Source organism: Equus asinus, chromosome 26 (genome assembly GCF_041296235.1).
Source record: "Equus asinus isolate D_3611 breed Donkey chromosome 26, EquAss-T2T_v2, whole genome shotgun sequence".
Lineage (NCBI taxonomy): Eukaryota > Metazoa > Chordata > Mammalia > Perissodactyla > Equidae > Equus > Equus asinus.
Genome location: NC_091815.1, coordinates 32,966,334 through 32,991,590, shown reverse-complemented (window position 1 = coordinate 32,991,590; position 25,257 = coordinate 32,966,334). Strand labels below are relative to the sequence as shown.

Below are 25,257 nucleotides of genomic sequence, written 5' to 3'. Positions count from 1 at the left end.
GCGACCTCCAGGCTCTTGGGATCCTCATCTAGCCGCTGCTTCCTCCCGGGGAATGCGCTGAACCCGAGCCTCCCTTCTGGAGGAACCAGAACTACACTTCCCACAAGTCTCAGGGATGGGACTACACTTCCCATAAGCCTCTGCTTCCGCCAAGTCCTGTGCCCTTCAGCCACGGGGGCAGCTAATTGCATCTTTGCTCACGCGCATCCCCCACCACCCACCATTCCGTTCTCTCCCCCTGCGTAATGGTCAGTCCATCCTGCAGCCATGGTCCCGGCACCCGCTCCCTCCCACCCCTCCTCCCGCGACGAACCTGCCTCAGTTTCTCCAATGAGACCCCCGAGAGGCAGCTCCCTCCCCCTCCCCTGGGGTCCCTGATGAGGAGGGCTGTGTGTTGCGGGGGTTGTGAGCGCCGGTCCTGAGTGCGCCCTGAGTCACGGCTGCGCGTTTTGGAGTCCGGGGGTCTTGGACCCCTGCTGGGGGGCGGGGGCGGGGGCGGGGGCGGGGGGGAGGGTCGCCTCCGCGGTGTGTAACGAGGCTGCGTCGGGGATGCGCAGCTCCCGCCCCGCCTCCCCCGGGAGGGACGCAGCGCGGCTGCTCGGGGACGGCGGAGACGTCCGCGCGTGCGGTGGGCGTCCGTGCTTCCGGTGTGTCTGCAGCTCGGGATGCTGGGGGATGGGGGGGACCCCGAGACGGCGGCGGCCTGGCACATGATGTGTGCGTCCTTGTGTGTTTTGTCTGAGTCCCTGACGGACCGAGTTCCCGTCCCCGCTCTGCCACTTCCCTGCTGTGTGCCTTGGGGCAGGTGACTGCACCTCGCTGTGCCTCAGTTTCCTCATCTGTGCGATGGGGATGATACAACCGCCTGTCTCAGAGGGCTGTTGTGAGGGTTAAAAAGTAAAATGTGTAAAGCGCTGAGAACAACGACTGGTGCAGAGCAAAAGCTCACAAGAATAAATAAATAAAATAAACTATGCTTATCTATCTTTTGTATGAGGCAAGTGTCCATGGCTGTGTACTGGCTGTGTAACGTCCTAGGAAATGTGGGTATTTGTGATGTGTGCCTGTGTCTTTGTGTGTGTAGTGCGTGTCTGCATCTTGGTGACTGTAACTGTGCCCACCTGGTGTGTCTATCTGTGTGATGGGTGCCTATGGTGGGTGATGTTCGTAACCTTATAGGATGTGTGTGTCCCTGTGTGTTTAGGTATGTGATGTGTGTATCTTTGTGTTGTATGTGTCTGTGTTGTGTGTCTGCGTGTCCCTGTATGGATAATGTCTGTGCCTGTGTACACTTTTATGTATGCATCTGTATGCATCAGTGTGCTGTATGTATGTGTATTTTTTTTAATGTGATTTGTGTAGCTTTGTGTGCCTGTGTGATTCTCTGAATGTGTTGTGTGTGTCTGTATCCAGGTGTGAGTTGTGCCTGTCTATGTGCATCTGTGCATATCACGTGTGTCTGTGTGTATTCATGTGAGTGAAATGTGTGTCTATGTGAGAGCTGTGTGTATCTTGTATGTGCCTGTGTCTGTGTGTGTATTTGTGTATGTGATGCGCACATCTATGTATCTGCTATGTGTCTGCGTACATTTGTGCATGTGACACGTGTCCATGTTAGTGTATGTCATGTGTGTGTCTATGTGCAAATAGTGTCTGTACTGGTGTGATGTGTGTGTCTGTGTGTCTCTGTGTATGTGAATCTTGTGTCTGTGGGGATTCTTTGTTGCCCATTTGTCTGTGGAATGTCTGTGTTCGTGATTGTGTCCCTCGGTATGTCGCCGTGGTGTCCGCGTGGATCTTTGTCTGTGGCGTGCACGTCTGTGGATTTGGGGCTTACTTTGTCTGTGGCGTGTGTGGGTCTTTGTGAGGCTTTGCGTGGTTCCTGCGTGGCCGGGTGCATCTGTGCCGGGGGCCGGCCTGCCTGTGCGTTCCCAGTGCAGCTCGTCGTCCCTGCGTCTTTGTGTGTGACGTGGACGTGTCCCCGTCTGCCGATGGCTGTCCACCTTTGTATGTGATGTGCTTGTCTCTGAGGGTCTCTGCGATGTGTATCAGTCGTGTGTGGGCTGTGTGTGCCTGCCTGACATCTGCATCTTGGCGTGGAGCACACGTGTCCATGCTGGTGGCATGTCACAGCAGTGTCTGGGCCAGGCACTCTGGGCCCTGCACCCCCCCCCCCAAGGGTCTGCTGGTCCCTGTCTGTCCCATCCCCTCCCCTCCCTCCTGGCAGCCAATGCTACTGGGGAGCCAGTTGCCATGACGACGCTCCATCCTCCCTCCATCCTCCCTCCTCCTACCCTTCCTCTGACAGGCTCTCTGCTCCCCCAATCCCGGCTGCCCTCGGGGGCGGGGCCCTCATTCTTCCCCCCCCATCCTACCCTCTCCCCCCCCACCCCAGCAACCCCGGTTCCCCAGCTCCTCTCCTCTGTCTGCCTCTCCATCCCTTCATCTGTCTGTCCCTTCAAAGAGGGGGAGGGGGGTACCTGAGCCACTAAGCAGCCCCTCCCTCCCCCTGTCCTGCGTCTCGTGCCCCTCTCCTGGGCCGGGAGGAGGCCAGGGTCGTGCGGGTCCCCATGGCTGGGGGCTGAGGGCCCGCCCCCCCCTCCTCCCCAGCCGCCACCACCTCCACCTCCCTTCCATCCTCGACAAGATGCCTGCCCCCGGCGCCCTCATCCTCCTCGCGGCCGTCTCCGCCTCCGGCTGCCTGGCGTCCCCGGCCCACCCCGGTGAGTCTGTCGGGCCATCCGGCTGTCCAGCGGCCCCCACCCCCACCCTGGCCTGCCTGGGGGTCCGTCTGCGGGGCTCCGACTCCATCACCTGTGTGCGCGTCTTCCTGCAACCGAGCCAGGCCCGAGGAGCCGCGGGGACGATGCCTCTGTCGGCAGGGCCTGTGGGAGGAAGGCTGGGGGCTGGGTGGGGAGGGGTCCGTTTGGGCAACATGTGTGTGTGTGTGCACACGCATGTGTGCGTGCAGGTGTGTGCAGGGAGCCAGGGAAGGACAGGGCCTCTGGGAGGATTGGGGGCAGACGGGAGGAATAGCGTTTCCAAGGGGGTCACAGCACAGGAGGCTGTCTCTCGCTTTGGGGGAGACCAGGGCTTGCGGAGTTGCCTTCTCGGGGGCTTGCGCTGGGGACAGAGGACATATGTGTGCTCCAAACGTCCCTAAAAGAGACAGGTCTCAAGCCCCCTAGCTAGGGGACTCCCGCACGGGGCAAGAATCTTCTCCCAGCCTGCAGTTGGAGGGTCAACCTCTTCCCCAAATAGGGGGTACTGAGGCTGTCCGTGGGAGCGTATTTTAAATTCTGAGAGCTCCAGCCTCCACTATGACTCCTCCTCCCCTCAATCCTCACTGGAATTCCTCCGAGCCTGGGGTGAGGTGACGGGATGGAGGTGGGGGGTGGTCCCAGCTTGGAGCGAGAGGAGGGACCCCACCCCCAACCCAGCCACCTGAGAAGGCCCCAAACTGCAACTCCCACAATGCCCTGGGCCATCTGGCTCCTCTGCCAAGGGGCCCCTGGTTGCAGAGCATCATGGGAGTTGTAGTCAAAACTGGCCAGGATGGGAGGGGCTTGACTCTGGGAGCCTGGGGCTTGAAGCCAGGACCCCAGCCCAGCCCTGTGCCCACAGATGGATTCGCCCCGGGCCGGGCCCCTCTGGCTCCTCCCTACGCCGTGGTCCTCATTTCCTGCTCGGGCCTGCTGGCCTTCATCTTCCTCCTCCTCACCTGTCTGTGCTGCAAACGGGGTGATGTTGGCTTCAAGGTGAGGCGCATGAGGGGATTCCAGGTGGGGAGGAAGATTCCAGCAAGGCATTTTCCCCGACCCAGGTGGTTGGTGGGGGAGGGGGCAGTAAGCCCCAGAGCGCCTTTGGGCCTGAAGTTATGGCAAGACCCGGAGTCTTGGGATGGAAATTGGGCTGGGATTGGGGGACAGTTATGACAAAAAGGACGATGGCATGTCTCAGCCCTATGTTCTTCCACCTCTCACCCCTCCCGGCCCCAGGAGTTTGAGAACCCTGAAGGGGAGGATTGCTCCGGGGAGTACACTCCGCCAGCGGAGGAGACCTCCTCCTCACAGTCGCTGCCTGATGTCTACATTCTCCCGCTGGCCGAGGTCTCCCTGCCGATGCCTGCCCCGCAGCCTTCACACTCAGGTACTGCCCGGCACCTTGACGAGGACCCCACGGCCCCAGGGATGGGATGGAAGGCCCCGAGAGTCTCCCCTCAGGGGCCAGGGAGCTGAGGCCCCGGGCGGCCGAGGGGAAAGGCAGAGATGGGAGCCGCAGAATCTTGGAAGCAGCCCATAGGGAGTCAGAGATCATCTTGGTGGAAGCGATCCCTTAATCTGAAACCAGCTCTGGGAATTCTTGTGGGGCAGTCCATGGTGAGGTCATCCTGGATCTCAATCTCAGAGACAGCCAGTGGCAGGCTGAGGTCACGTCACAGGATCTTGGGACAGCAAAGGGCAGGACAGATTGGACGCTGGAAGCTTGTGGGCAGCCAATGAGGAGGCTGCCGTCCCATCAGGGAATGTTGGGGAGAAGCCAAGGAGAAGAGATTGGTGTCTGCTTTCCCCTCAGTCCCCACTGAGTTGGCGGGTGCTGGGGGCACTGGGAGGGGAGAGAGGCTCAGGGGCCTCCCTCTTTCCCCCCCAGACATGACCACCCCGCTGGGCCTTAGCCGCCAGCACCTCAGCTACCTACAAGAGATTGGAAGTGGCTGGTTTGGGAAGGTGAGTGGGGCGGGGGGTGGGAGGCAGGGGCGTCCGTACATTCCGGGGCTGTGCTCCTGTCCTGTGTCCATCCCCCTGCTCCCACCACGTCTCATCTGTCCCCCGGCCCCCTCAGCCCACCCTTCCTGTCCACCTCTCACCCGCTCCCACCCCCGCCACCCCCCCACATCTGTCGGTCAGCGCCTCCCTCCTCACTCCATTGACCACTCCGTCGCCACCCGGCTCTCCACGCGTCAGTCTGTCCATCCTTCCATCCGTCCCTGCGTCCATCGGACTCTGGGCCTGTGAGTCTCTCACCTCGCGTCTGCTGGGGGATGAGGGAGGTGGGCTAGGAAGGGAGATGCTGCGAAGGGGGGGAGGTTGGGAGTCCTGCGGTGGGGCGGATGTGGTGCCAGGGGACAGGGCTGGGGAAACCGCACGCGCTGACTCCCCGGTCCCCCTTGACCAGGTGATCCTGGGAGAGATTTTCTCCGACTACACCCCAGCCCAGGTGGTGGTGAAGGAGCTCCGAGCCAGCGCGGGGCCCCTCGAGCAGCGCAAGTTCATCTCGGAAGCACAGCCGTACAGGTACCGGGACTTCTCGGTGGACGTGGGCCCTCGAGGCCCAAATATCCGAGTTTGCGCCTCAGGGAGGTAACGAATGCGAGAAGTATAGCGTGGGGTCAAACCTGGGTTCGAATCCCGGATCCACCTCTTCCTGGCTGTGCCACTCAGTCAAGAGAATTTCCCTCTCTGAGTCTCAGGTTCTTCCTTGGGACAGAAGCAAGAGGCAGTATGATGAAGGCAAGGGGAGAGCACAGAAGCTGAGCCATGTGCTCTCCATTCTGACCCTCAGTATCTTCATCTGGAACGTGAGGCCAGGAAGCCCTCATGTGGAGGGCAGCTGGGAGGATGTGAGGTCACCCTGTGTTAAGCACTGGGTACATCTTGGTGGTCCCCTTCCTCAGGGCCTGCTCATGGGTGAGGGAGGGTCACATCAGAATCACAGACCAGGGTTCTGAGCAGGCGCTCCAAATGGCCATTGAGGAGCTGTGTGCCCTTGGCTCTGTCCCCACTGGACTGGGAGGTCAGGGAATGCAGGACTCTCTCCCTCCCCTGCGCGGTCTCCCCTCCCCTCTCAGGGCTTATAGACAAGGACTAGGTCAACATTCGCTTGCTAAGTGCCTTGTGAGAGAGTCCGTGCCCTGTCACAGAAAGGGTGTGTATACAGAGACTCCTTATCAGGTTGTAAAGTGGGCTTTATCCCAGAGACACAGACATTGGGCCTTATCACTCTCTTGCTCTAAAACCTCCGATGGCTCCCCATTGCCCATAGGACAAAGTCCTACTCCCTCCTACGGCCCACAGGCCCTGCACCGCCTGACCCTGTTCCCTTCCTGCCACTGGCCCCCTGGCCCCAGTCACCCCTCACCGACCCTTCCACATATCAGCCTCTTCCCTGCCTCAGGGCCTTTGTCCTTGCTGTTCGCTCTGTCTGGAATACCACTCCTGGCTCACCCACCCCCAGCTTTGGATGGTGGGCTCCCTTCCCCTCCTCGGGTCTCAGCTCAGAAAGGTTTCCCCTGACACGCCCCCACCGAAGGAGGCCCTGGGACGCTCAGCACATCAGCTCGTGTGTTTTCGTCATAACACGTCTCCCCGCTTGTCATCATGTCGTCTGTTTACTTGCTTATTTGCCTCTCTCTCTCTGGACCCGTGCTGGCAACTGCTAGCCACTTAGGGCTGTTTAAATTTATGTGAAATAAAATGAAATCTAATTAAAGATTCAGTTCCTGAGCTACACTCGCCACATTTCAATGGCTCAGTAGCCGCATAGGGCCAGTGGCTCCCGTGTTAGACAGCTCGGGTCTAGAACACTGCCACCTTCACAGAAAGGTCTGTTGGAGATGGCAGGACTACGGTGGCAGCTCCGGGTCTGTCTTGTGGCCCGAACACAAGTGCCATCAGCCCTCGGTAGATGTTTGCTGAGCGAGCCAGAGACGTGAGATCAGATGCCAACTCTGCTGCTGTTCCCAGCTGTGTGACCCGGGGCAAGTCACTTCACTTCTCTGAGCCTCCGTTTCCTCTGGATCGACTGGGAAACATCATCCTGCCTAGCAGGGTTGTTGGGAGGGTTTGATAACAGAAGTGGCCGGCCCTGGCTCAGATTGGTGGATGTGCAGTGAACCAAGCTTCCTTCCGTATCTTCCATCCCAAACCTCCCACATTGGGAGTTCCAGCCCTAGCACATGCTGGGCGCTGTGCCCCCGGCCCATTAGTGGCGCCTACCTCCCACCAGACCCCAGTGGGAAAATAACTTGCTTCACCCCTACCCTGAGCCAGGCTCTGGGCTGTAAGCCCGGAATGTTTGAATCTTCCCACAGACTCCAGGCCATGTATCAGGGTAAAATCCTTCATCCCGCACAATTTGTTGTTGTTGTTGTTGAGGAAGACTGGCCCTGAGCTCACATCTGTGCCCATCTTCCTCTATTTTGTATGTGGGACGCTGCCACAGTGTGGCTTGATGATCGGTGTGTAGGTCCACACCCAGGATCTGAGCCCGTGAACCCAGGGCCGCCGAGACAGAGAGTGCCAACTTAACCAGTATGCCACCAGGCCGGCCCCTCATTCTGCACATTTTTATGGTGCACCTACGAGTCTAGGCACTGGGGACATGGCCGCATGAACAAAAAGCCCCATATCCTTGTCCTGGTAGATAGAGCTCACCGCCTAGTGGAGGAGATGCACAATAAATAAATAAATGAAGAAAGAAGTCTCAAAACGAAAATATCAGAGCCTCAGCGCCATGAGGAAGTAAGGCAGGACGCGACAGAGACACGGGAGCTTCCGATGGGATTGGGGGGGGGGGAGGAAGGTGCGTCATGCAAAGCATTGTGGGAAGCGTGTTCCAGGCAGAGGCGACAGCACTTGCAAAGGCAAGGAGGCGGGAAAACGCAGTGAAAATGCAGGGCGAGATGAGAATCAAACCACAGGTGAAAATAGAATCGAGAGGATCTTTTCCTGGGTGCCAGCTCCTCTCCAATCTCATTAAATTCCACGACTGCATGAGGGAGTAACTGTTACTGTCCCCATTTTAGAGATGAGGGAAACTGAGGTGGGGTGAGGTGAAGTGACTTCTGTGAGGTCCCACGCCTGGGAAAGGCGGAGACAGGATTCAAACCCCCGACCTCTCTTACCCACAGTGTGAGGCTGAAGGAGGGGTATGCGCCCCAGGGTTGGTGGGCAGTGATGGTTCTTGGGGAAATGATGTCGAGGCCGAGGCCTGAGGGGTAAGGAGCACTGGGTGAAGGGACGGTGTGGTCTTCAGAGGCCCGGAGCCTGAGCAGGCACCTGCATGTCTGGGGAGATGCAGACCGGGGTGAGAGGGGGACCCTGTGGAAGGCAGTGGGCACCAGAGGGGCAGGAAGGACTGAGGAGTGAGCCAGGCTTTGTCCTGGGGTGCTGGGGAGCCACGTGAGTGGCAGGCCAGGGACAGACTGAAAGGGAGAGCCCGGAGGCAGGGAGGCTGGGAGGAGGCAGGGAGGAGAGGCCAGGAGGCGAGGAGGAGGCTCAAGCTGGGGAGGAGAGAGGATGGGGGAGCATCAGGGGGCAGGAAGGAAGCCTGGGGGCGGGGTGAGGAGGAAGGAGGGGCAAAGAGGCACCTGGGGACCTGGCCCCGGAACTGGGGGACAGTGGGGCAGTCCTGAGATGGGGGCCGGGGGAGGAGTGTGTGTGTGCCGGGGGAGACCCTGACAAAGGGAAACTGAGACCAAGGCGGTTGAAGCAACAGTTTTGTCTTGCTGGGAGGTGGGGGTGGGACAGGGGCTGGGGTGGGACGAGGGCTGTCTCCTGACCAGCTACCTCCCCCCCAGGAGCCTGCAGCACCCCAATGTCCTCCAGTGCCTGGGAGTCTGTGTGGAGACACTGCCCTTTCTGCTCATCATGGAGTTCTGTCAACTGGTGAGGGGCTGGGGGGAGGGGGTGCTGGACAGGGTGGGCTGGGGGAAGCCTAGGGTCCTAGAAATCTTTGGCAATGACGTCATCATGGCAACACCTGTGTGACACGCGGGAACAGCGTTTGCTGTACAGGAGCACTCACTCTGCAGGTGGCGCGCACCCAACTAGCAGGAGAGGCGGCTTCTGTTATTATCCTGTTCCAAGCAGCAGGGGAAACTGAGGGTCAGAGGGAATGCCCACTGAGAGCAGAGGCCGCCCCCATCCTCGCCTTGGAGTGGCTGGATGTGTGGGTGCGGGGGACGGGGTGGTGGTGCTGACCCCACCCTGCCCTCCCTTCCAGGGGGACCTGAAGCGTTACCTCCGGGCCCAGCGGCCCCCCGAGGGCCTGTCCCCTGAGCTGCCCCCTCGAGACCTGCGGACACTGCAGAGGATGGGCCTGGAGATCGCCCGCGGGCTGGCGCACCTCCACTCCCACAACTACGTGCACAGGTGGCGGCTGAGGAGCCACGGGGAGCACTCATGGGGACGAGTGTGTGTAGGGGGCACTACTTAGGGGAAGGAGGCGAGGCCACAGGGGTGGGGTTCCAGGAGGGGAGGAAGGGTCACAGAGGAGAGGAGTCAGGAGAAGAGGAGGGGTGAGGAGAGGGAGGAGTCAGGAGGGGAGAGGGAGGAGGGGAGGAACCAAGAGAGGGAGGAGTCAGGAAAGGAGGCGGGGTCACAGAGGAGAGGGAGGGGCCAGGAGGGGGAGGAGCCAGGAGGGGAGGTGGCCCGCCAGGCGGAGGAAACGGGAGGAGGAGGCGGAGTGAGGAAAGGAGAGGGAAGGGGAGGATTCTGGACGGCGGGCGGAGGCGAGGCGAGGCAAGGCATGGGGCGCAGGCCGCCCCTTCTCACGTCGCTCCCCGCTCGCCCCCAGTGACCTGGCCCTGCGCAACTGCCTGCTGACCTCCGACCTCACCGTGCGCATCGGAGACTACGGGCTGGCCCACAGCAACTACAAGGTACGGGCTGCCCTCCATCCGGGCGGGGGCGGGGGGTGCCCCGACCCGCCTGACCCCGCCCGGCCCGCCCCCAGGAGGACTACTACCTGACCCCCGAGCGCCTGTGGATCCCGCTGCGCTGGGCGGCGCCCGAGCTCCTCGGGGAGGTGCACGGGAGCTTCCTCGTGGTGGACCAGAGCCGCGAGAGCAACATCTGGTGAGGGCCGGCCGGGCGCAGGGGCGGCGGCGCCGGCACGGGGAGGGCCGGGGGCTCCGCGGGTGGGGAAACTGAGGCCCGGAGGGGCGGCCCCCGGGCGGGGCGGGGCGGGGCTCTGACCTCCCTCTGCCCTCTGCTCCCCGCAGGTCCCTGGGGGTGACCCTGTGGGAGCTCTTTGAGTTCGGGGCGCAGCCCTACCGCCACCTGTCAGACGAGGAGGTCCTCGCCTTTGTCGTCCGCCAGCAGCACGTCAAGCTGGCCCGGCCGAGGCTCAAGCTGCCCTACGCGGACTACTGGTGAGGGCGGGGGGGCCTGCTCGGACCCCTGACCACCCCCCCAGCGTGGCCCCGGACTCCCCCTCCTTTTTCACCCAGCCGCAATCTCACTCCCCACTCGCTACCATCCCTAGAGCCAGCAGGCACGTCCCCATCCCTCGGCCAGCATCTGGTACTTGGAGGGGGGAAACTGAGGCATGGAGGAGCAGACCTGGTGTTTGAGCCCTGGTTTATTCAACCCTGGAAGACCCCTTGCTGCTTGCTTGTCTCCCTTGTCCCCTAGGTCCCTGTCCCCCTCTCCCTGGGTCTCTTTCCCCCTCTCTCTGGGTCCCTGTCCCCCTCTCTCTGGGTCCCTGTCCCCCTCTCTCTGGGTCCCTGTCCCCTTCTCTCTGGGTCCCTGTCCCCCTCTCTCTGGGTCCCTGTCCCCTTCTCTCTGGGTCTCTGTCCCCCTCTGTCTGGGTCCCTGTCCCCTTCTCTCTGGGTCCCTGTCCCCCTCTCTCTGGGTCCCTGTCCCCCTCTCTCTGGGTCCCTGTCCCCTTCTCTCTGGGTCTCTGTCCCCCTCTGTCTGGGTCCCTGTCCCCTTCTCTCTGGGTCCCTGTCCCCCTCTCTCTGGGTCTCTGTCCCCCTCTCTCTGGGTCTCTGTCCCCCTCTCTCTGGGTCCCTGTCCCCCTCTCTCTTGGTCTCTGCCTGCCCCCAGTGACACCCCCCGGGACTCTGTCCTCCTCTTTCTTGCCGCTCCCTCTCCCCAGGTACGATATCCTGCAGTCCTGCTGGCGGCCGCCTGCGCAGCGCCCCTCGGCCTCTGATCTCCAGCTGCAGCTCACCTACCTGCTCTCTGAGCGGCCCCCGCGGCCCCCGCCTCCGCCGCCCCCACCCCGGGACGGCCCCTTCCCCTGGCCCTGGCCCCCGCAGCACAGCGCGCCCCGCCCGGGGACCCTCTCCTCGCCCTTCCCCCTCCTGGATGGCTTCCCCGGGGCCGACCCCGACGACGTGCTCACGGTCACCGAGAGCAGCCGTGGCCTCAACCTTGAGTGCCTGTGGGAGAAGGCGCGGCGGGGGGCCGGCCGGGGCGGGGGGGCGCCCCCCTGGCAGCCGGCGTCCGCACCCCCGGCCCCCCATGCCAACCCCTCCAACCCCTTCTACGAGGCGCTGTCCACGCCGAGCGTGCTGCCCGTCATCAGCGCCCGCAGCCCCTCGGTGAGCAGCGAGTACTACATCCGCCTCGAAGAGCACGGCTCCCCACCCGAGCCCCTCTTCCCCAACGACTGGGACCCCCTGGACCCAGGAGTGCCTGCCCCCCAGGCCCCCCAGGCCCCCTCCGAGGTCCCCCAGCTGGTGTCCGAGACCTGGGCCTCCCCCCTCTTCCCTGCGCCCCGGCCCTTCCCCGCCCAGTCCTCAGCGTCAGGCAGCTTCCTCCTGAGTGGCTGGGACCCCGAGGGCCGGGGCGCCGGGGAGACCCTGGCGGGAGACCCTGCCGAGGTGCTGGGGGAGCGGGGGGCCGCCCCCTGGGCCGAAGAGGAAGAGGAGGAGGAGGAGGGCAGCTCCCCCGGGGAGACCAGCAGCAGCCTTGGGGGTGGCCCCAGCCGCCGGGGGCCCCTGCCCTGTCCTCTGTGCAGCCGCGAGGGGGCCTGCTCCTGCCTGCCCCTCGAGCGGGGGGACGCCGTCGCCGGCTGGGGGGGCCACCCTGCTCTCGGCTGCCCTCATGCCCCCGAGGACGACTCCTCTCTGCGGGCAGAGCGGGGCTCCCTGGCCGACCTGCCCCTGGCCCCCCCCACCTCGGCCCCCCCCGAGTTTCTGGACCCCCTCATGGGGGCGGCGGCGCCCCAGTACCCCGGGCGGGGGCCACCTCCCGCTCCCCCCCCCCCCGCCGCCACCTCCCCGGGCCCCCTCGGACCCGGCCGTGTCCCCCGACCCCCCCTCGGCCGTGGCCAGTCCCGGCTCAGGCCTGTCGTCGCCGGGCCCCAAGCCGGGGGACAGCGGCTACGAGACCGAGACCCCTTTTTCCCCCGAGGGAGCCTTCCCAGGCGGGGGGGCGGCCGAGGAGGAAGGGGTCCCTCGACCGCGGGCTCCCCCCGAGCCCCCCGACCCGGGAGCGCCCCGGCCACCCCCAGACCCGGGTCCCCCGGGGACCCGAGAGAAGCCGACCTTCGTAGTTCAAGTGAGCACCGAGCAGCTGCTGATGTCCCTGCGGGAGGACGTGACAAGGAACCTCCTGGGCGAGAAGGGGGGACACCCCCGCGAGACGGGGCCCAGGAAGGCAGGGAGAGGCCCCGGGAACAGAGAGAAAGCCCCGGGCCTGAGCAGGGACCCTGCAGTCCTGGGCAGCGGGAAGAAAGCCCCAAGGCCGAACGAGGACCTGAGCGTCCCTGCGAACGGGGTGACAGCGTTGGAGAACGGGGGACAGAGAGCCCCGGGCCTCGAGGAGACGGTGGCGGAGAATGGGGGCCCGGGGTCCCCAGAGAGAGAAGAGAAAGTGCTGGCGAATGGGGAGCTGACACCCCCAAGGAGGGAGGAGAAAGTGCTGGCGAATGGGGAGCTGAGGTCCCCCGAGAGAGAAGAGAAAGTGCTGGCGAATGGGGGGCTGACACCCCCAAAGATCGAGGAGAAGGTATCAGAGAATGGGGGCCTGAAACTCCCCAGGAACATGGAGAGGCTGCCAGAGACTGGGCCTCGGAAAGCCCCAGGGCCCTGGGAGAAGATGCCCGAGAGTGGGGGTCCAGCCCCCACGATCGGGGGACCGGCCCCCGAGACCTCGCAGGAGAGAGCCCCCGCGCCCGGCGCCGCGGCCTGGCCCCTGAGCGGCGGGGAGACAGCCCCTGGCCCCACTGGCCCAGCCCCCAGGAGCGGGGTGCTGGAACCCGGGACCGAGAGGAGAGCCCCCGAGACTGGGGGGGCACCGAGAGCCCCCGGGGCTGGGAGGCTGGACCTCGGGAGTGGGGGCCGAGCCCCAGCGGGCACGGGGATGGCCCCCGGCGGCGGCCTCGGAAGCGGCGTGGACGCAAAGGCCGGATGGGCAGACAGCACGAGGCCCCAGCCGCCGCCGCCGCCGTCGGTGGAAGCCCAGCCGAGGAGGCCGGAGCCGGCGCCCCAGAGAGCCAGGCCGGAGGCGGCCCCCGCGGGAGAGCCCGGGGCCCCCGACAGCAGGGCCGGCGGAGACACGGCCCCCAGCGGCGACGCGGACCCCCCCAAGCCCGAGAGGAAGGGCCCCGAGATGCCACGGCTGTTCTTGGACTTGGGACCCCCTCAGGGGAACAGCGAGCAGATCAAAGGTGAGGAGGCTGCTGGGAGCACGGGGGGCGCGGTGGGGGGCCAAGGCTGGCTCCTTCCGAGGTCCGGGGGGGCCGCGGAGCATCTTGGGCACCTGGGTGCCCGACAGGTCAGGCAGGTGATGAGCCACACCGCCCGGGCTCAAATCCTGGCTCTTGCCCTCCCTGGCTCTGTGACTTTGGACAAATGACCTTACTTCTCTGTGCCTCAGTTTCCCCATCTGCCAAATATAAACAAGGAGAGCACCTCCCTCATAGGGTTGTCGTGAGGTGAGGTTCAATGAGTTAGGACTTCCAAAGCCTGTAGCCCAGGGCCTGGCATTCGTAAGCCCCCGCTTTCATTACTGCGATTTGCCCAGACCAGGGGTCTCAAACTCAGATGCCCATGGCGGGCCAGACAGCACTGGGGAATGAATGAAGTCGGCTGGGAGAGGTGGGGTGGGAGCTGGGGAGAAAATGCGGCCACTCCTCGGTTCCACTGGGGAATGCCCACCTGGTGTTGCCAGACCTGCCACTTTTCCCTTTTAAACTGGAGTTCTGGCTGTTTTTGTGGTTGAAACTGATTCAGAGAAAGCCTGTCTGTGGGCTGAGCTGCCTGCGTGTGGTCTCTGGTCTGAACTTGCCAACCAGCTGAGGCATCTGTCCTGTGTGCCCGGCCTCCTGGATGCCCAGCCCTGAGCTGCCCGAGGCGGGGACCCAGGGATCCTCGGCCCCTGCCCGGCCCCCTGTGGTGCTGGTGACCTGAAAGCCGTAGAAATGCCTGTTCTGGAGGCTGAGTGTTGGTAGGGACACAGGAAGTGTTCTGTCACACGGAGAGGATGATTGGAGAGAAGATAAACGGAGAGGAAAGATAAAGAGCCCTGTTTCGATGTGGCCACAGGGACTGTGGTTCCACTGGAATCCCCCAGAGGCGTGATTTCCTTAAATACTGAGATGAAAGTTGTACATGACCAGGCCCTGCAACCTCACAGCCACACGCGAGGGAAAGGTTATCGTCTCCGTTTACCAGGAGCCTGAGGATCTGGAGGAAGAGGTCAGGAAGGGGACGGGGCCCAGAACTTGCTTTCCTCAAAGCCCATGGTCCTACAACGCTACCACTTCCTCAAAGTTGTTGTGGGGAGTTTGCAACCGTCTGCGTCAGGAAAGACCACCGGGCAGCAGGAAAATCTCAGGGGATGAGTAATTAAGATGCCCCAGAGGATCTGGGGTGGAGGAGGTCGGTGTTGCTGAGTGAGAAGAGTCTGGGAATAGCCTGTTTTCTTAACCCCGTGAACTCCTACTCATCCTTCAAAACCCCATTCAAATTTCCCCTTCCCTGGGAAGCCTTTCTGATTTCTAAAGTCTGTCATCCTGTCCTCCCTCTGGGCACCCACAGCCCCTGATAGTTCCCTCTATAGTCTCCCCACCCTGAGATGGATAGTCAGGGAAGGCTTCAATGAGGAGGTGACTTTTGAGCAGATGTGAAGGAAGTGAGCCAGGTGCACATCTGGGGGATGGGTGTTTCAGACAGAGGGCACTGAGGTGGGAACTAACTTGGCCTGTTCAGGGACTAGCAAAAGGCCAGTGAAGCTGGAATAGAGTGATTGAGAGGAGGAGAGTGACCTGGTCCACATCCATCTTTCTCCCTCCTCACCCTGACCCTCCTCTCATCCCCACCATCGCGCCCCACAGGGCCTGGCACAAAGTTCACTTATGCACTAATGGACGAATGAGTGGCCCCTGTCCATTTACCAGTGAGGAAACAGAGGCTCAGAGAGGTGGATCTGCTTGCCCAGGGACACACAGCAGGCAAGCAGGGTAGGCTTGGGATTCGAAGCCAGGTTTCCTCCTCCAGGGACCTGAAGTCCTTCCCTCCCAGCCGGCTGTGATCAGGGCAGGGAGAGGGCCTGGAGACGGTTAGACACCCCAGTTTTGTCTGGCGATCCAGGGCCAGAGAAGGAAAGTACCTTGGTCAACATCACACAGTAGGGAACATTCAATTATTAATCCCACAAATATTGACTGAGTACTTCTGTGTGCTCGGTGCTTGGGGATGCAGCTGGAACGTGCCCGACTGAGTCTCTGTTCTGTGGCAAGGCAGACATTAATAACAGAAATATAGTTATCTGCTGAGATCATCTGCTGGCAAGGAGAGGAGCTGGGTGCTGTGGGGTGCAGAGCGGGTGGCCTGGCCTGAGCTCCTGGGAGATCTCTGAAGGCTCTGGAAGCCCAGACAGAGCCGGAGGAGGAACAGGACTTGAGTTGGAAAAGGAAGTTCCATGCAGAGGGAACAGCCCATGCAAAGGCTCAGAGGTGAGGGAACAGGAGGGGGCCCACGTGGCTGGATGGAGGTCCAGCCAGAAGGAGGAGGGGACAGAGCCTGGAGAGGTCAGCAGGGCCAGGGCACTCGGGCCTGGTGGGCCGCGGGGCGAAGTTGGGACTTTGTGCTGTGGGCACTGGGGAGCCATGGAGGGTTCAGCACTGCATAGGGGAAGGTGTCTCTCACTGTGCGTGGAGAGGGGCCCCAGCGCAGCCCTTCGGGGTCACGAGGGGGGAAACTGAGGCCCAGACTGTGGCCTGAGACGACCTGAGGGCACACGGTGGGGCGGGAGGGCGTGCCTCAGTTTCCCCGGGGGCTCACCGGCTCTCTCCCCTCGCAGCCAAGCTCTCTCGGCTCTCGCTGGCGCTGCCGCCGCTCACGCTCACGCCGTTCCCGGGGCCGGGCCCGCGGCGGTCCCCGTGGGAGGGCGCGGACGCCGGGGCGGCTGGCGGGGAGGCCGGCGGGGCGGGGGCGCCGGGGCCGGCGGAGGAGGACGGGGAGGACGAGGACGAGGACGAGGAGGAGGACGAGGCGGCGGCGGGCGCGGCGGCGGGGCCGCGGGGCCCCGGGAGGGCGCGGGCAGCCCCGGTGCCCGTCGTGGTGAGCAGCGCCGACGCGGACGCGGCCCGCCCGCTGCGGGGGCTGCTCAAGTCTCCGCGCGGGGCCGACGAGCCCGAGGACAGCGAGCTGGAGAGGAAGCGCAAGATGGTCTCCTTCCACGGGGACGTGACCGTCTACCTCTTCGACCAGGTGCGCGCGCCGCGCGGGGCGGGGCCTGCTGGGAGGGCGGGGCCTGGAAGAGGGATGAGGCCTTGAGTGTGTGGGCGGGGCCTGCTGGGAGGGCGGGGCCTGGAAGGCGATGAGGCCTTGCGTGTGGGGGCGGGGCCTGCGGGGAGGGGCCTGCAGGGAGGGCGGGGCCTGCGGGGGCGGGGCTGACGAAACTGGCCTAGGGGTGGGGGGGGCCTGGAGAACAGGGGAAGCCTGGAGTGTGGGGGCGGGGCCTGCGGAGGGGAGGGGCTTGGAGGGGGATGAGGCCTTGAGTGTGAGGGTGGGGCCTGCGGGGAGGGCGGGGCTGGCAAGACTGGCCTAGGTGGGCGGGGCCTGGAGAACATGGGAGGCCTGGAGTGTGGGGGCGGGGCCTGGAGGAGAGGATGAGGCCGTGTGGGGGCGGGGCCTGCGGAGGGGCGGGGCCTGGAGGAGAGGATGAGGCCTTGAGTGTGAAGCTGGGGCCTTGTGGGGGCAGGGCCTGGAGGAAGAGATGAGGTCTTGAATGCGGGGGTGGGGCCTGTTGGGGGCAGGGCCTGGAGGAAGGGATGAGGCCTTGAGTGTGCGGGCGGGGCCTGGTGGGGGCGGAGCCTGGGGGAGGATGTGACGGGGCCTGAGATGAAGGAGGGTGCTGGAGGGCGAGGGAGAGGCCTGGAGGGTGAGAACGGATCTGGAAGGAAAGAGAGAAACCTGAGAGGGCGGAGCCTGGAGAGGTAGGGAGACAGTGTTGAGAGGGGTGGGGCGTGGCCTAGATCGTGGGGGCGGAGCCTAGCGAAGTTTGGGGCGGGGCGTGTGGCCGGTGCTTTAGCGGTGGTAGAAGCTAAGGGGCCGGTTGAGGATGGAGCGGATTTTACCCGCTAGGGGCAGGCCGTGGAGAGGCTGCAGGTAGCGCTTAAGAGACGCAACTTGTAGTAGAGTGGGTTCAAGGATGGGCATAGCTAATGAGCTGGGGCGGGGCTTAGAGAACGGGGTTGAGGATTGTGTTGGCTAACTGGGTCTGGAAGGATAGCGTTGCAGAGAAAAAGGGGCGATGGGGTGGTGCTTGTGGCCTGGGGCCGTGTCTAGATGAGCCTGGGGCGGGGCATACCGGGATGAAGTCCTGAGATGAGCGAGAACAGGGTCCTGAGCTGGGGCCTGGTGCCTTGGAGGGCGGGAGCTGGGGTACTTCAGAGAGCGGGGCTTGGGGGCCTGGGGGAGGGTCGGGAGGTGCGTAGGATGGGGTAGGGGTTTGGAAGACCTTAGGGGCAGGTAGTTCTGGGACCCGAACTTGGACGCCTGGGGCCAAGATCTCGGAGGTAGGTAGGGGTCATGGAGAAGGGGCGGGACTTACCAGATAGTACTGGGTTAGGGGCTCCCGTGGAGGCAGCGCCGTCAAGGAGCAAGGAGAGAATTCCTGCGGTGGGCTGCTTAGGTGTGGGCGGGGCTTGGCAGGCGGGGGAGGAGCCTGGGGCCGGGTGGGGTTAAAGCTGACCTGAGGCTTCGAAGGCAGATTACGGGCTCCCAGCCCCCTCTCCCGGGAGTGCCATTTGTAAATGGGATGCCTGAAGCCTCAGAAATGTTAGCGGGTTTTGTTGTTTGCTGGGATGCAGCGGGTGGGATGTGACGGTTAGCCCCCTCTCGCCTCCCCTAATCTGCCTTCACAGGAGACGCCAACCAACGAACTGAGCGTCCAGGGCCCCCCCGAGGGGGATACGGACCCGTCAACGCCCCCAGCGCCCCCGACGCCTCCCCACCCCGCCACCCCCGGAGATGGGTTTCCCAGCAACGACAGCGGCTTTGGTGAGGGGCGGGGCGGGGCCTGGAGGAGGGGCAAGATTTGGGGCGGGGCCTAGAGGCGGAGCAAGAGGTGGGCGGGGCCTTAGGCGGTGGGCGGGTTTGGGGCGGAGCGATGATGCAGGCAGATGGGGCGGGGCCTGATGAGCGGGCGAGGGCGGAGGGCAGAGCCGAAGCTGGGGGTCTGACCACTCCTCTCTCACACTCCTTCCCCCCCACCCCCCACCCCCAGGAGGCAGTTTCGAGTGGGCGGAGGATTTCCCCCTCCTCCCCCCGCCCGGCCCCCCCCTGTGCTTCTCCCGCTTCTCCGTCTCGCCTGCGCTGGAGACCCCGGGGCCCCCCGCCCGGGCCCCCGACGCGCGGCCCGCAGGTACGGTGCTTCAGACTCTCTGCGCGTTTCTCCCGGTCCCCGTCTGTCCCTCCCCACCTCATCTCTGAATTTCCCTGCCTCTCTCCTCAGTCTCTTCCTTCCTCTCTCTGTCTACACTCGCTGCTCACCACTGAGACCCCACCCAACTTGGAAGCAGCTCAGACCCCGCTGCACCCTGGTGTCAGTCAGATGGGCTTGGGCACCCCCCGCCCCCCCCCAACCTCAGTTTCTCTTTCTGTAAGGATCCCCTCCAGGTCTTGCCCATCTTTGTCCCGTCTGTGGGCTTAGACTCCTGCCTGGCACTTGCCAGATCCCGACCCCACCTCTGTTTGGGGGCGCACGTTCATGAGAGGCAGACAGGGACAGAGCCCGGGTGCTCAAGCCGGATAGTAGGAACCAGGGCAGAGAGAACGTGGCCAGGGTGTCCCCGAGCAAGAACAGCAATGGCCCCACCACTAACAGTAGTAACAAGCGCTCACACAGACCCTGCATGTGCCTACCGCGTCTTAACCCATTTAATCCTCGCTGCCACCCCATGGGCTGGATTCCAGTCTCATCCCCATCTTACAAAGGAGGAAACTGAGGTATCGAGAGGAATGAGGACCCGGGATTCAAACCCAGCTGCCTGGCCTCTGGGTCGGCAACCGCTCCAGTAGTCAGCGCTGGTCAGGTGCTTTGCTTGTGGCATTGCACATGGCCATGTCACTAATCCTCACGACCACGCTGAGTGAGGGTCACGTCGCCTGTAGTTTCTGGCTGTCCCGAAGCTAAGGCCTCTCTCACAGAGAGGAGGCAGGACTCGGGCTCTCTGCTGCCTCCTGCTGGCGCTCTGGAGAACACCGCTGCATGCGGGGCTTGCACTGGGCTGGGCAGGTGCAGGTGGTCCGGAGGACACAGCTGAGAAGCTAGAAGGTGCGACTGGACCTTTTCAGGCACGGTCCCATTCCTGCTCCCCCAAATCGTGCCTGAATGCAGGAGTCAGCTCTGCCACTTCTCGGCTGTGTGACCCAGGGCAAGTCACTTTCCCTCTCTGTGCCTCAGTTCCCTCATCTGTTGAATGGGGATGATAACAGGCTCTAACTCATAAAACTATTGAGGGGGTTAAATGGCTTCATCCTCCCCATGCTTGCGGCCCGGAGCTGGTCACGTAGCAGTGGTCTCTAACCGGTAGCTGTTACTGCGCTTCATTAAGTAGATGCTAACCGAGCATCGGCTGGGTGCAGGCGCTGTGCTGGGCACAGGGGATTCGGTGTGAGCAAGATCCAGGACGCCCACCCCGCCCGCAGACACTCGCCCCACAGTCTGTCCCGCAGGCAATGAGAAACTGCAAACTCGGGGTTGCTGAAAAGCAGAAGAGCCAGGAGAGGGCTTTGTCTCCCGGTGGAAGGGCCATCTAACCAGGGACTCGAAGGGTTGGCTGTCCTTAACTAGGTGAAGGGGAAGGGGACAGAGGGCTAGCAGACGGAGCAGCTTGCGCGAAGGGCCCGAGGCAGGAAAGAGCTTGGCCAGTTCACAGACCAGAAGGGAGGCGGACATCTGGGGCTGCTTAGCGAGGGGGGCAGGTGGAGGGGGTGAAGCGAGAGGGGGCAGGGCCGACTGTGGAGGGCTTGAGAGGGCGCTGAGGGGCGAGGACTTTGTCCTGGGGGCACTAGGGAGCCGTGGGAGGGCTGTGAGCCAGGGAGCGGCAGGTCAGCCCTGGGTGTAGAAAGACCCCTGGGGCCACGTGGAGACCGATGGAGGCGGGGAGGCTGGGGAGGAGGCCAGAGCGAGACTCCAGGAGGGAGAGTCCAGGCGGGGTCAAGGGCAGGGGGATGGGGCTGAGGGCTCACTCTCCACTTAGCTGCATCCTCAGGATTCACCCCAAAGTCACTTCCTCCAGAGGTCTTTGCTGAGGTCCCCATGAGGACAGGCTGGGTGGGCTCCGGGGCGTGGGGACATTGGCCAAGGGGTGAGTCAGAGCTGAGGCCAGCAGGGCCAGCCGGTGAGGGTGACTTCCCCTTTAGCCACCAAGAGAGAAGGGGGGGCCCAGTCGTGCGGAACCCCTGTCAGCAGATGTTCCCCCAGCAGCTGGGCAGGGAAGCTGCCGAGACTGTCCCCCGGGACGGTGGTGGGGGGCCCAGGTGGCGGGGCCCCCTTCTCCTCAGCCCCTGTGCTCAGCATGGCTCTGCCCACTTGGCCTGTGTTCACTGGGTGCTGGTGATGCCACGTATCCCAGTGTCCCCCGCTCCTTTGAAAGGGAGACCACGGTCCTGCTTCCCATTTAAAGAGAGGGTGACCGAGGCTCAGGGACAGGGCTGAGGGCTGTGACCCGACCGGGGCCACGCAGGTAAGAGGTGTGGGGCGGAGAGCGGGGGCGACAGTGTGTGGCCCTGGGTGAGGACCTCCACCCCCAGCCCTTGGTTTTCTGGATCTGTGGAATAGGTCGGGGGCTCTCCTTCCACTGAGGGGATGGGGGCTCATGGGGAGAGATTTTCCCACTGGGGGAAGGGCGCTTTGTGCCAGGCCCCGTTCCAGACGTTAGGGTTGCAGCAGTGACCACTGTCCCGTCCTCTGTGAGCTTACGATCTAGAGGGGCAAGCAGACAAGAAGGTCTTCGACAAAGACTGGGGTTATCCCAGAGGAGAAAACATGAAGAAAAATAACCACAGCTCATGAGATAGAATGACTTGGGGTGGGGGGTGAGGGGGGCGACTGTTTGACTGAGAATGGCCAGGAAGGCCTCTGAGTGGGGGCATTGTGGCCGGCACCTGACTTATGTGGAAGGGCTAAGGAAAGGGCAGGGAGTGGGAACAGCAAGTGCAAAGGCCCTGGGGCAGGACTGTATTTGGCGCCTCAGAGGAACAGCGAGGAGGCTGGTGTGGCTGGAGTGGAGTGAGTGTTGGGGAGAGGGGAGGTGAGAACTGAAAAGAACAGAGTAGATCGTGGGGGGTCTCGTGGGTCACAGCGAGGGCTTTGTTTTCACTCGAGTGAGCCAGAAGCCATGAGCCTGCCTCCCAGTAATTCATTTTCTGTCTCCATTCCCTCCAACCTCAGGCCCCGTGGAGAACTGACTCCCCGAAGACCTGACCCCCCTGCACCCCCAGAAGAGGAGTTGAGAGTAGAATCCTCTGTGGACGATGGAGCCACTGCCGCCACCACAGACGCCGCCTCCGGGGAGGCCCCTGAGGCTGGGCCCTCCCCCTCCCCCACCATGTGCCAAACGGGAGGCCCTGGCCCCCCACCCCCCAGCCCCCCGGAAGGCTCCCCTGAGCCCCTCGACCCCCTCGGTGCCAAATGAGGCAGGAAGCCCCTCGCCCCTCCCTGGAGAGCCGCCTTTCTTGGACGTGAACTGAACTCCTTCGGGCCTGGAGCCCCTCGGCACAGCGGAGGCCCCTCCTCCCTCCCTCCCGGCCCCAGACACGGGCTGCAGGCTTCGGGGACCTGGACCCCCCCGTCTCGCGTCTCCCCATCCCCGCCCCAGCCCGGCCCCTGGAGGGGCCTCTGGTTCAAACCTTCGCGTGGCATTTTCACATTATTTAAAAAAGACAAAAACAACTTTTTGGAGGAACGCGGGGCCTGTGTGTGTTTCCAGGGGTGAAGAGGGGCGGATGAGGGGAACGGGCGCTGCCCGGGAGACGCCACCATCCTCGCTGCCCCATTTGACGGACGGGCACGTGGAGGCTCCGGAAGCGGGAACGCGCACGCGCAGAGCGGGCGCCGGCGCCTCTACTTCTCCGGATCCCGGCTCTGCGTCTGGGGTCGGCGGCCCTGACTTCAGCTGCAGCCTCAACTGACAGTTCAAGAGGCGACGAGGAGCCAGCGAGGGCTGGGGAAGGTGCCCGATTACGGTCAGAGCCGTGTTTCCACCAGGGAGCCCGTGGCGCTGGCCAGAAGCTGCCCAGGACCAGGGCTGGTGAGGGGGCTGCTCAGAAACGACCCACCAGCGCCCACGCTGGATCACGGCCACATCCCACCACTTCCTCGGGACAGCACTGCCGGTCCCTCGAAGGTCAGGGTCTCTCTCCTGCCCCCGGTGGCTGTGCCTCAGTTGACCTGCTTCTCCACGTGACCACCCCCTTCCCGGACATTCTCTCTTGCCTTCCGCTCTAACCGCGTCTGCCTGTTCACATTTCTCTCAGGTTTTGTCCCTTGAGCTCCTTGCCACCCCCCGGCCCCAGTTCTGGCCTCCACCTGTCCTGGTGTTTTCCTGTCTCTCCGTCCGTCTCTCTCACCCTCCTTCTTCCCGTCTGCTTCTATTTCGATTTGTCTGATTTTCTCCCCGTCTTGACTTTTTTCTCCCTGTCAGTGTCTCCCTGCCACTTTCCTGTTTCTATTATGTCTTTCTGCCTTGTGTTTTTGTCTCGACTGTTTTCTCGGTTTCTCCCGGGCTCTTGACTGATGTGGCCTCCATCTGTCTCTCTTCCCTCTGACCGGGTCTGTCTTTGCATCTTTGATCTCCTGGCTTTGACCTTCCCCCATCACCTTGGTACCAGATTCATTTGCGTACTTGAGGGATGCTGTATGGATGAGAGAGGAGGGAAGGGGCCGGGAGTGGGTACCCCACTGGGATGCTGTGGACTCCTGGCGTGGGGATTAAGGGGATGAGGGCATTAGGGTCACAAGTAAGTCTGGGGGATGGAGATGGAGCAGTGAGAGGATTAGGGTCCTGCTTCCTCCCGCTACTGCCCCTGCTGGTGGGCCTGGGGGTGCTCGGCCTCTTCTTGGGACGCGCCTGCCTAGGGTGGGTGCTGCATGGAACCACGCTGGAGGGGGAGGTGAAGGCCTGGCCCCTGGGTCTGAGGGAGGAAGGGCTGGGGGCCTGGACTCCCGGGTCTGAGGGTGGAGGTGCTGGGGCCTGGACCCCCGGGGTCTGAGGGAGGAGGGGCTGGGGCCTGGACTCCCGGGTCTGAGGGAGGAGGGGCTGGGGCCTGGACTCCCGGGTCCGAGGGAGGAGGGGCTGGGGGCCTGGACTCCCGGGTCTGAGGGAGGAGGGGCTGGGGCTGGACTCCCGGGTCTGAGGGAGGAGGTGCTGGGGCCTGGACTCCCGGGTCTGAGGGAGGAGGTGCTGGGGCCTGGACTCCCGGGTCTGAGGGAGGAGGGGCTGGGAGCCGGGACCCCCGGGTCTGAGGGAGGAGGAATGTATTAGTTCACCAGGTCTGCAGTACAAAGAACCACAAATTGGGTGGCTTAATCTGCAGACCTTTATTGCCTCACGCTGCTGGAGGTTAGAAGTCCAAGATGAAGGTGTCAGCAGGCCCGGTTCCCTCTAAGGCTGTGAGGGAGAACGTTCCAGGCTTCTTCCCCCAGCTTCTAGTGGTTCGCTGGCAATCTCTGGCATGCTTTGGCGTCTAGAAGCATCACCCCCATCTCTGCCTTCATCTTCACATGGCGTTTTCCCCATCTGCGTGTGTCTGTGTCCCAAATTTCCCTTCGTATCAGGACATCAGTCTATTGGATTGGGGCCCACGTGGACGACCTCATCTGAACTAATTAGATCTGTAATGACCCTATTTTCAAAGATCCCATTCTAACTGCGGGTTAGGACTTCAACATATGATCTTTTGGGGAGACACAAACCTGTAACAAAGGGGTTGGGAATTTGGGGTCCTGGGAGAGGAGGGAGCCGGAAGCCAGAATTCTTAGTCCTTGGGGAGGGGATGGATTGGGGGCAAAACCGAGGGGCAATTTGGAGGTGACTGGAGTCTGTCTGAATGTTCCAGGCATCTCCAGCTTCATTTGGTCAAACCAGCACCACTTTTTCCCCCATAAATTCTCTTTTCGGCCATCTCAGTAAATGGCATTGCCCTTCACCAGTTGCTCAAGCCAGAATCGCAGAGCTGAGCCAGCCCTCAGCAAGTCCTGCTGGCTCCTCTTCCCAAACGACTCAGCGGGTCCACCGTCTCCACCTCGGCAGCCGCGCCCTCCTGCACTGGGCGGACCCCACAGCCTCCTCACTCACCCGCTGCTGCCGCCCCTGCTCAGCTCCAGATCCTTCCCCTGCAGCCACCAGAGGGCCCTCCTGCAACCTCAATCCAAATGCGTCGCTCTTCTGCGTCACGCCCTTAGATGGCTTCCTATCAGCTAAAAATACATCTAAGGGCCCAGCATGTCTGCCCAGGCCGCGCACAATCAGTCCTGTGCGTCCCCCTCATTTCCTATCACCCTCCCCCTCCATCACCACTCCACAGGCACGTGGCCCACTGTCAGTTACTCCAACACATCCTGCCTTTTCCTGCCTCCACATATGCTGTTCCCTCCACCGGGAATGCTCTTCCAGGGCATCTCCACGGAGCCAGCTACCTTCCCACTAGTACGCACTCAGTACCCAAGGGTACATTCCATGGAGAGCAGCATAGGGTGAGAGAGTGGTGGCCCTCTCCGCATTTCCCATGACCTTCTCAGGTCAATGACTCCATTTCCCTGGGACCTTGGGAGGAGTTGGGAGTTCTGTTTCCCATCAGCCCCTGGGGACTGAAGGGGTCAGGGTCTCTTTTCCCAACCAGCACAAGGGCAGGGGACCAGGCTCAAGGAACGATGACAGCGGATCTTGAGAAACTACAACTCCCAGGAGACCTCGAGAATGGCTCGCTCATCAGCGGAGCGGCCAGTGCTGCACAGCTCCCAGGGATCTGTCGTCCAAAGGTCTCTTGAGAGTGAGGGTTGCCACCTCTGA

General features: G+C 63.0%; 1 protein-coding gene across 1 annotated transcript; it reads left to right on the top strand.

Moving 5' to 3' along the window:
* Window positions 1–2,393: 2,393 nt before the first annotated feature.
* Window positions 2,394–22,876, top strand: LMTK3 (lemur tyrosine kinase 3). The gene is given in 16 exon segments (XM_044759892.2): window positions 2,394–2,723; window positions 3,625–3,758; window positions 3,999–4,149; window positions 4,651–4,727; window positions 5,176–5,294; window positions 8,579–8,666; window positions 9,004–9,152; window positions 9,577–9,661; window positions 9,736–9,857; window positions 10,004–10,153; window positions 10,882–11,986; window positions 11,988–13,401; window positions 16,038–16,447; window positions 18,106–18,241; window positions 18,468–18,605; window positions 21,639–22,876. Coding segments are annotated over 16 exon segments (4,371 nt in total). The 5' UTR covers window positions 2,394–2,647; the 3' UTR covers window positions 21,656–22,876.
* The last annotated feature ends 2,381 nt before the right edge of the window (window positions 22,877–25,257 follow it).